General features: G+C 37.0%; 1 protein-coding gene across 5 annotated transcripts; it reads right to left on the bottom strand.

Annotated features, from left to right (window-relative positions):
* Positions 1-2790: 2790 nt before the first annotated feature.
* Positions 2791-10277, bottom strand: LOC114871483 (organic cation transporter protein). Of its 5 annotated transcripts, none has more exons than XM_029177444.2 (3): positions 10190-10277; positions 6986-7185; positions 2791-5768 (listed from the first exon to the last, which is right to left on the bottom strand). In XM_029177444.2, exon 3 carries the CDS (start codon positions 5443-5445, stop codon positions 3760-3762), a length of 1686 nt encoding a protein of 561 aa, XP_029033277.1. In that variant the 5' UTR covers positions 5446-5768; positions 6986-7185; positions 10190-10277; the 3' UTR covers positions 2791-3759. The 5 variants fall into 5 exon arrangements, with proteins under 5 accessions (XP_029033277.1, XP_029033276.1, XP_029033275.1 ...); XM_029177443.2 differs by lacking the exon at positions 10190-10277 and adding an exon at positions 7910-10166; XM_029177442.2 differs by lacking the exon at positions 10190-10277 and adding an exon at positions 7910-10166 and having other exon boundaries at positions 6986-7168.
* Positions 10278-10560: the final 283 nt, after the last annotated feature.

The following is a 10560-nucleotide window of genomic DNA, read 5'->3' as shown; positions in this document are numbered from 1 at the left end:
ATCCATTGGTACACCTTTGAGCAACGTCACAAGCCAGGCAACATAATCATAAAATAACTGCCCGAAAGGCATTTAGTTGTACAGGTCTGCTGTAGACATTAAATTCACCAACCAATCCATTCTTTCTATTTCTAAACTAGTTAATGAATATATACGCCCTTCTTGCTGAGAAGTACGACAGACTCACACATACAACTCGCAATCTAGAGATCCATGGTTCAAATCCTTGATTCCCAACATTTTTTTTTTTAATGATAATTTGTCTTTTTTTGAATAACTATTACATAAAAATTATCATAAAAAAAAAATTTTATTGAGAATCAAGGATTTAAACCGAGGACCTTCAAATTGCAATTCACGGATCTGCTCCATGGTTAAACACATGACTCGTAATCTAAAGGTCCTCGGTTCAAATCCTGTTTTTTTTTTTTTTTTTATGTAATAGTTATTCAAAAAGAGACAAATTATCATTAAAAAAAAAATGTTGGGAACCAAGGATTTGAACCATGGATCTCTAGATTGCGAGTTGTATGTGTGAGTCTGTCATACTTCTCAATGTAAGGAGAATTTTAATTATTAATATCTTTTAAACAATTAGTCGTCTGCCCACAAAACGGGGTATAGGCGTGTTCAGCTCGACGAGCTCTACAATCTGACAAAGTTTCATTAATAAGTGAGTGTGACACTAGGGTAGTTCTCCTTGTAAGATGCATTTGCTATGATCCTAATCAGGTGTGTACTGTTATTGCGATGCTCTTCCAGCTGACGAAAATATTTTTATAAATTTTTCTATTATTTTCGTGTGCCGAAAAAATCAGAGGGCTGTATGTGCGCCTTTCACAGCCGAAGGGTTGACCATTGTCTAATTCTCCACGGTGCTTTTCCCTCGAGCGGGATGAGGAGTTGCGCGCGCTTGTGCAACGATTTTCCGCGCTCAATCGGCGGGTAGGGTTTAGTCAGTGTGGCACGGTCGTGTGCGGTGTTCGCGCGCGCCTCCTCCCTACCTCGTCCCTCCCTCGAGGGCCGATACGTTCACCTCCCCAGGTAAGTACATATACACGTATACAGTGACGCATGTGCACGCGAGTAATCTCGAGACACGCCGAGAGCATTGATGCAGCCCTGGTCAAACGATGCCCCCGAGCGCCACAGTTTGCCACGAGATGAATCTCGTGACAGACACGGTCAGATAAATAGGAAATGACACCTAACCTACCCATTTCATATTTTCTTTCTCTTTAAATCAACATTTTCTTGAATAACTACCGTCATAATGGCACACTTTTGGACAGCATTGTTTTGACAAAATTGATCCTGAGGGGATTTTTTCAAAATCACCAGGGATGCTGAAACTGTAAAATTCGTATGTCTGCGAGGGTAGATATGCGGTTTGTTTTATAGAGCGTAGATTCGTACAGCATTCGGTCGCAATGGGTTAATGGACCAAGTGAAAGTTGACAGTTCAACTTTAATCTTACTACATTCTGACATTTGTCGGATGCTGCTTTTACAAGTTTCTATTAATTGCAGATTTCGTTGATAAATATGGAGGGATTTGTATATCTTGGAACAGCTTTGATGTTGATCCAAAAATAAAATTTTAAGTTCGTTTTGGTTAATTCAAGGACACCATGTACATTATACAAAAGTAATTTGCAATTACGATGCATTTACTCGGGGTTTTAATTTCCTACGATAATTAAACGTGACGCACATCAGTTTGCCACGACATATCATGTTAGCAACTGGAACGTAAAGTTGAAACGCGGTGACCTGTGCTTACATAAGGTGTCGTTCTAACGGTATCTTAATTGTTAGATTAATTTCTGACGGATTAAATGACATTATGTTGCGGTGCTATTCAATGCGCTGATGGATAGCCACAGTGGCTGGCATTAATATTCAAGCATCACATTGCTTAACTCTGCATTTCAAATGGGAATAGAAAGTGACAGGATCAGTTTTTCTAAATGGTTACAACACTTTAAACCTAAAAAATCAAAACCATCTTTGATTATTTTTAAGGGGAAGAATCATGAAGTAAATGCAAAATTTGTTACATGAGTTTTATGAAAGGTTGAATAAAAATGTATATTTCAAAATATTCTAAAAGCCAAATTGCAAAATTGGGCTCTGTACGGCACTGTATAATTGTATAAAGAATATTTTTAAAAAAGAGTCATGAAGAAATATTGCTTCCTCGCTATAAAATCTTTGAATTATGAAATCCCTAAATCATAGATGTATATAGGTGGTTAGCACTGATGCGCTTTCGTTGGATTTTTTCTCACTAGGAGGCTGGGTGCCATAACATCACACGATGTTCGTGGGTGTAATATTACTGACGCAGGGAATTAGTTGTCCAAAAATAAAACAAAAGTCCTTCTATTCATTATTGATAACATTTATTAGTAACATTAACGAGATAAATACTTTTCTTTTAGTACACAGTGTGTTTAGTACATAATCTGTGTCCGATTATTTATTATGCAAGATTTAATATAAAGTACTTCTATTTCTTATTTTTAAGAAAAATGTTATATCATGAGTGATATTGTGCGGTTGTAGTTTCTATTTACAGAGTTGAATAATGTTTTCTTTTATACACTTTGACACTTCGTTATGGAAAATCATTTTATAAGTATGTACATTTTATTGAAATATTTAAAATTGATGAAAATATTATTTGAAAATGATCGATCGATCAAAGTGCCTTTTTTATATTTTAGTGATATGAAATCTTTTTAAACAATTATTTCATTATTAAAATTTCATTAATGATTGACACACACACACACACACACACACACACACACACACACTTTAATTGCTTATTATTTAAAAACGAGACTTAAGATTTGTAAAACATTGAAGTTTATCAATTTATATTGTTTAAGCACACTATAATGTTTTGTAACATTAACTTTATCGGGTAATTAAGTATATTTTATTATAAATAAATAATCAATAGTTAAAATTAATGATGTAATTGTTAGCAACGCAATTATTTAATTATTTGTTAATAATATATGCAACAAGTAATTATTAATATCTGCAATAATTTCAATTTGTAGATATTTGTAGATTATAAACATTGTGGCATGAGTCAAGTGCATTGGTTAGCAAATCATTTTGTTCATTAAGGCACAGTGGTTAACTTTTAATACTTAATTTACTAACATGTCTAATTTATTGTGCACTAAGTTATATAGAAAAAATGTTCTTTTTCCATTTCGAAAATTCGTTGTTTCTCAATTTAAAGCACTTCAGTTCAAATACTTTCATTTTTCTATGTATTTAATAAAACTATTAGTGCAGCAAATAATTGAGTCTGATAGTAAATATATTTTGGAATGGAGTCAGTCTTTCCAAATAATTCCATAGAAAGAACAAATGAGCACAAACCAAATTAAATATAAAATCTAAACAATATTTAACACGTTGACTGTCATATTTACATGAAAAATAGTTGAAGTAGAAAAGTAATGAACTTCTAACTATTTTTAATATTTAAATAGAAATATGGTACAACAAATTGCAAAAATTGACCCTGTATCAGCTGTATATGATCACATGCGCCATTTTTCATTATGGCAGTCAACGTGCTAACATCATCTGGTGGCAAGATTCCGAATGATTGTTAGGTTAACCTTAGCAAGTATACAACGTACCCAACCAAAAATCCACAGTATCATAATGGCAGTCATACCACGATTAAAAGTGGCAGAATTTGCATTTAAGGTATTTTCCTCCTTCAAATTAACGCGGACTCTCTTTCGCACTTTCCGTTTGATTCAGCTTTTCCTTTTCATCTTTATCGCCCAACTGGTCCATAGTAACTTCATAACTAGAACTGCTTTTCCTTCTCGTCCCCATACACGTGGTGAAGCAAGTATCGTGTTTGCCGAAATTCTCCCCGTCCTCGATGCTCTCTGGCATGGCTTGGTTCACCGTTTCTGGCAGGTAAAGAGATAGGAAACCGGACACCAAAGCGACGAAGCCGAACAAAATTGCGGGAACTTTGGGATTGAAGGAGTCTAGCAGCATTATCAGTGGGGTCAGCGAACCACTGAGACGGGCGCACATCGACCCGATACCCAGGGCGGTGTTCCTGACCACTGTGGGGAACAGTTCAGCGGTGTAGTTGTAGATGACTGCGAAGGAGACAGCTATGCAGGCTTTCCCGACTAAAACCATGGTAACGATGACAGCGGAAGAAATGTCCGTGCCGGTGGGTATAGTGGAGGCAAGGATGCAGCACACACCGCCGATCAGCATGAAGGTACTCACCAGACACCTTCTGCCAGTACGGTCCATTACCAGGCAGATCAGAATATAAGCAGGCAGCTCAACCAGACCGTTCAGGAACAGCATAAGAAATGGATTGCCCACCAAGTTACCCGAGTTCAAAGACAATCCATAATACACTATGGAGTTGGCGAACCAGTTTAGACAGACGTTCAATGTCTTCTTCCTGAGATTGGGGGTCTTGAAAAGATCAGTAGCCCCATATGAACGGTCCTCCTGCTCCGTGTTGCGCATTTTCCCTTCGCGGATCAGTTTCTCTGTATCAATCTCCACATTATTCCCGTTCATCCTCAGTCCTTTCCGGATGATTACCAGGGCCTCGCTGATGCGCCCTTGCGCCCAGAGCCATCTGGGAGACTCGTCCATCAGCCACCAGTGGCCTATCAGCAGCGCGCTGTGTAGTCCGTACACTATCTGAAGCCACATTCTGTCCTTGATGACGGCACCCCACACGGCTACTAGCATGAAGCCGGTAGCGAAGGCCAGCTGGAACATCACTCCGCAGACGGTCCTCTTCGACGCGCCCACCAGCTCCATGGTCAGGACGAACCCTGTTATGTAGGCCCCCGCTGAACCGAAGATCCCGTAGAGGAACCTTATGACCAGGAAGAAGTAGTAGTTGTTGATCAGGGCCACTGATACTCCCAAGACCAGCTGGGCCACGGAGGACACGTAAAAGATTATCTTCCTGCCATGCTTATCCGCCAGACTGCCCAGAGTCACCGCGCCGAAGAACACACCGAACATGTAGGTTGACTGTGCCACTGCGCCCATCCATCTTTGGGAGCACACGAAGTTCCATTCCATCCCACGGGATGACTGGAAGTACCGGGTGTCGTATGTCCACGATTCGCAGTCTTTGATGACATTTTCGGTGTCCAAGTAATGGCACGAGTCGATCGCTCGGGGAAGTTCTGTTAAGGATACGTTGGTATTGGGGTCTGTGATGTTTGGGAAGGTGGATTCTGGGATGTTGCACTCGTAGGGAGGCACTGCGGCGACGGTCAACAAGGTCAGCATATGCAAACCTGCCGTCAGAGCACCGATTATGTGCAGAGAGAACTGCCAACACTGGTATTTACCGAATTCACCCAGATGAGACATCAGCTCCTCCAGATTTCTGTCGACACTCGCCATGGTTGTTTGACTTGCTGCCGCGGTTACCGATTCGTACTCTTCGTATGCCAACTACAGTTTCTCTTCTAATGTGTAAAAGTCATTTCCAATGGAGTTTTGCTAATTTATCAGTGGCTGTACCGAGCGTGGACGTGCACAGCAGCCTGTTCCAATGCCCACGGAGAACTGCTAAGACGGATAGCGACTGGTAATGTCTTTGTGGCTAGAGAATGCGTTGCACTCGGTTTTTTATCTTTTTTTAAATTTATTCTCGTCCTTGGTCGTTTGATATCTTTGCGGTTTTTGCTAGACTTCTGTTGACATTACTACTCGGGACAGATAGTCTGAAAAGAAAAGTAAGTATTTATCAGACGTTATGTGTTTCGTCTGTAATTTAATGGTTTGATCCAATTTTATTACTTTTTTAATTTAATTTCTTACTTTCTCTATTTTTTCAATTTCCATTTTTCTAATTTTTTAACTTTTTAATTATTTACGTTTTGACATGGCAAAATGAAACTTATACAATTCTAAAATTTTGTGGCATATATTATCAATGTTCTCAAATGTAATTTTGTCCATGATCTCTTTCCAAATTTACCAGGGCCATTAGTTCCACGATATATGAAGTCATCGGGGTGTTAATTAAAGTATTTATTACACTCAACGAATATAGCCACTCACGAGTGAGACTTTAAATCGCTAAGGTAGATGAAAACTAATTTTATTAATACGGCCTTCAGGCAATCGAAATGTGAAAGTGAATACTGACAGATGCATTTAACTAACGTTCTCACTGGGTCTATAAACTTCTACCATATGGTAAATTTATGCGATACGTTATCGTCGTGTACAGTCATTCAGGATGTATAGTCATTTGTAAATCAAGTAGCAAACAATTTTATTCTATCGCGATGCTATACAGACAGTGGCCTACATTAATATTTCCACGCTATATAATTTAATCCTTTTTACCATAATGACGTATAATTTAAGTTGTAATTATTGTTATTCTTTGCTACTGTTTATAGATTTTCCATGAACTAAATTTTGAAGATTTCACACTTGATACCATGATGTTATCTCGACAAGTTTGAATGATTTATCATCAATATCCAATGCCATAACTGCTCCAACTTGGTTACCTTAGTTTTGAAAGAGTTCCAATAGATAGTCTATTTCAACAGATAAACGTTGATTGGGCGAATGTCATAAGAGTTCAAGCGTAACGATATTATCTATTTGAAGTATTTCATGATATACGATGGTCGACCTTCCGTTGCACCCGGAAAATTTGCACTGTGATTATCAGTTTCCTTGCTTTCCAAGCCGGAAATTTCTGAGATTTAATCGATCACGGAAACTAGTAAGAATTTATTCCAGCAAGTTTTAAATAAAAATTTTTACTGAGAATAGGTCAGGATAATTTTCAAATTTCAATTTATGTTAAGTCAGTATACAAATTAATTGAAACTGATTATTTATTGCAAAATAGAAATGAAATTAATAAAAAAAAAGAATGATTGAAGCGTGTAAAAAATTATGTTAAACATTTTCATACCTGTAATGGTAGTTGCAAGTTCCAAATTATATTTTTGAATAGTCCGCGCTTTTTCAAATAGGTCACGCGGTGCGACAGGTGGTTCGCGCGCACATATAAACGCCTCGTTCCCTTGCTTTCACTCAATCTTCCTTTCGATCCGCCGTCGCGCGGAGGAATCAGTGTCCGACGATGGTCATGTTCCTTATGAGGCAGTGAAACTAACGATCAATGCCAATGAACTCGCGTGGTAGAAGTGGAAACTAAATGAGTTGAAGTCACGTATAATCATTCTTCTATCGTGTATAAATTATCTTTGTTTATTATTCTTTGCGCACATAAAATCACACTAATGTGTGGCCTTTCTTATGAGAAGGCCATACACGTGACTCCAGTCTCGTGATTTTTAGATACATTTCGGGTCATCTGGATTTAAGATAAATTAGTTATTTTAGGCGCAGTAGCGGATTCATAAAAAGATCGCCCTCAAAATTAAGAAATTAAAAAAAAATTAATTTCATATTACTATTGCTAGCATATTATTTTTATCAGATTATTTAAAGAAAAATTAATAATTTATTCAGAGATAGTGTAAATTGTTCTTTTTTTTAAATACATAAATAATTTATGTGAATTTGATTACTTAGGATAAAAATAAATTGTAAACAAGTCTTAAATCTTGCTAAGAAGGATTTGCAAATATAATTGTTAATATTTTACATATTTCACACCCTCCCCAAGCAGGGACCGTGGATTCATCTCTGATCAGACGAAAGATTAAAAATGACAGCTGAAGAAGTAATTAAAATTACTTAATTACAATTTTAAATTGTATTAAAATGACAATTATTTATATTTTAATAACAGAGGGATCAAAGTATAAAAAATGTTTCAAGCGTTTTTGAAACTTCAAGAAATTGATAAGAAATCAAAAAATAAACTTACAAGTCCGAGCAGAGTGCATCCAGGAACAAAGCCGACACAAAGTCAATTAAACGACGAGCAGCGTCGTCAGTTTTTTAAGCTCGTAGCCAAGGCCCTTTGTCCAATTGCGAGCTGTGCTCCCAATTCTATCTTCGTAATTAATTGATGAAAACGCGAAGAAGGTGCATCATCTAGAGACGCGGGATGCATGCTCGTTCATCGACAAGCGTCTTACGACTGATGTACTGTATACCAGATAAACTGGAGCACACCGTTAGGAGACGTGTACACTTGGTACACGTGGTAATTGGTCCGCTGTCTTCCGATCACTTTGGAGATACTATTGTTTGCGTAAGGTACAACTATGTTGCAAGTTAAGTAAATTGTAGATTTACGACCTTTTAGATATCGATAAGTTTTTAGATAAAACTTAATACGATCTTTATAGAAGAGTAGAAGTATAATAGGTAATTTAATTCCACTATATTTCCGCCCCCACTATACACTATACCTTTGGAAACATTTTCCTACACCACCTGTGCCTTCACTTATAAAATTGTTTCTAACCTCGTTATACTTATGTACTGAAATTATTTAATTTTGAGAATAATTTATGAATTCTTAATTGAATTGTATATTTTTGAGGTTATGGTTATTAACATAAGGGGTGTCCCAAAAATCATGAACCTTATCTTCCATCATTCATATCTCAGAAACGAAGGCTCAGATTGGAAAATGGTAGAAGACTATTTGGTTTTATTTATCGTGAAGAATTTGCAGTTTTATCTGCGTTTCTAACCTCATTATACGTAACTTATGTACTGAAATAATTTATGAATTCTTAATTGAATTGTATATTTTTGAGGTTATGGCTATTAACACAAGGGGTGTCCCAAAAATCATGAACCTTATTTTCCATCATTCATATCTCAGAAACGAAGGCTCAGATTGGAAAATGGTAGAAGACTAGTTGGTTTTATTTATCGTGAAGAATTTGCAGTTTTATCTGCGTTTCTAACCTCATTATACGTAACTTATGTACTGAAATAATTTATGAACTCTTAATTGAATTGTATATTTTTGAGGTTATGGCTATTAACACAAGGGGTGTCCCAAAAATCATGAACCTTATCTTCCATCATTCATATCTCAGAAACGAAGGCTCAGATTGGAAAATGGTAGAAGACTATTTGGTTTTATTTATCGTGAAGAATTTGCAGTTTTATCTGCACATCTTTAGAGACAGCCTGTACAGAAAGATTCTCCTGCATTCGCGTGAGGTTGTCCAGGAAATGGAACGATTATTACGTCGTCGTGCTGGGTAATTTCGCAAGAACCGTAAGACGAACCGTGTATCGACATTCCAGGATAGTTGCGGAGCAGGAAGCGTCTGTAAAAGGGGATAGGACAACTTCGAATTGTGTCGATTAATGCAAAAAGGTCTTTGCAGGTGCATAGCGATCGCGGAAACACGGAACTGAGGTGCAGTAGAACTTCAATTACCCGAACAGATAAATTCTATCTTATCTTTCTACAGTTTACGTAAAAATAATAATAATAGTACTGATATGAATAAACTTGGAATTGACTACGCTAATGTAACGAAAGTATCCGAGCATTGACGAACAGAGCCGAGCCCTCTAGAAGCAAAGCAGGTGGCGTTTCAAAGTTCCTGATTATTCTAGGATGTTACCAGTCTAATTTGAGAGTAAAAGTCCCATGAGAAACGATTTGGTGGAGAATATTTTTTGAAAATATAAAATTAACAGGACTTCATAAAATATGCGACAGGGTGAAATTTTTAGAAAGATGAGACCTTCTTCTAATTAAAAATTAGAAATCCTAATTAATTCAACAGTAAAGAACTTGTTGTCGTGGAAAAAACCGATCTAGAGGAATATTGGAGTTTTTAAGGGGGACCTCCCGTGGGCTCACGTTCAGCCTCTAAGCTGATCCAATATACTTAAATGGATTTCCACACTGCTCTTGCATCAACGTCTGCTCAGTATCGTCGAATCGACCCGAAGGAATATTAAAAAATCACCAAACCACCGAAGAAATTTGTTAATTACTTCAAAGGAATCTTCAAAAACTTCTTCGCAATAGATTTATTATGTGTTTATAAATTATTTAAGTGTTTCTTTTAAATTAATCACTATATTTGTTGCAGTTATTAACTGGAGGTTCATTTGTTTATTATAAAACAATGAAGCAATGATGCAAATTTAGTTCTTTCTTATGTGTGCAATTAAAAAGAGTGTATAAGTTTAAATTGAAAAAATTGCCAAAATGTAAACTTACCTAGGTTGCAATGATCGCGATGAATTTTAAAGTGAAAAATGATGCAAGTTGCAGAGTAGAATGATTGGCAGCCGAAAGTGCGGTATCCGTCTGCCAACGCAATCCGAGTTCCCGAAGCGCTCTGGTGATCGAGTCGGGTACTTCTTATTGGTAAAAGCTAACCAAGAAATGGCGGGGTCGAATAAAAATACACGGATGCCCTAAAACTTTGTCGTTCAAGGCTTACGATCGATCATGTGTCATCAAATTTTCTAGACTATGGAAATCTAGTTTGCTAGTGAAAAGTTGAAGATCAAGATGGTGTACCCTCCATAGTCATCATTTAAATTCGAACTTAAATTTACCTCTAATTGAGACTTTTGATAATTATC

Source organism: Osmia bicornis, chromosome 16, assembly GCF_907164935.1.
Source record: "Osmia bicornis bicornis chromosome 16, iOsmBic2.1, whole genome shotgun sequence".
NCBI classification, from domain to species: Eukaryota; Metazoa; Arthropoda; class Insecta; order Hymenoptera; family Megachilidae; genus Osmia; species Osmia bicornis.
The sequence above is the reverse complement of the archived record's forward strand: the minus strand, read 5'-3'. Positions and strand labels throughout refer to the sequence as shown.

Bases quoted from the DNA above. Each gene is read 5' to 3' on its own strand.
- LOC114871483 (XM_029177444.2), bottom strand. From the start codon at position 5,445: ATGGCGAGTGTCGACAGAAATCTGGAGGAGCTGATGTCTCATCTGGGT.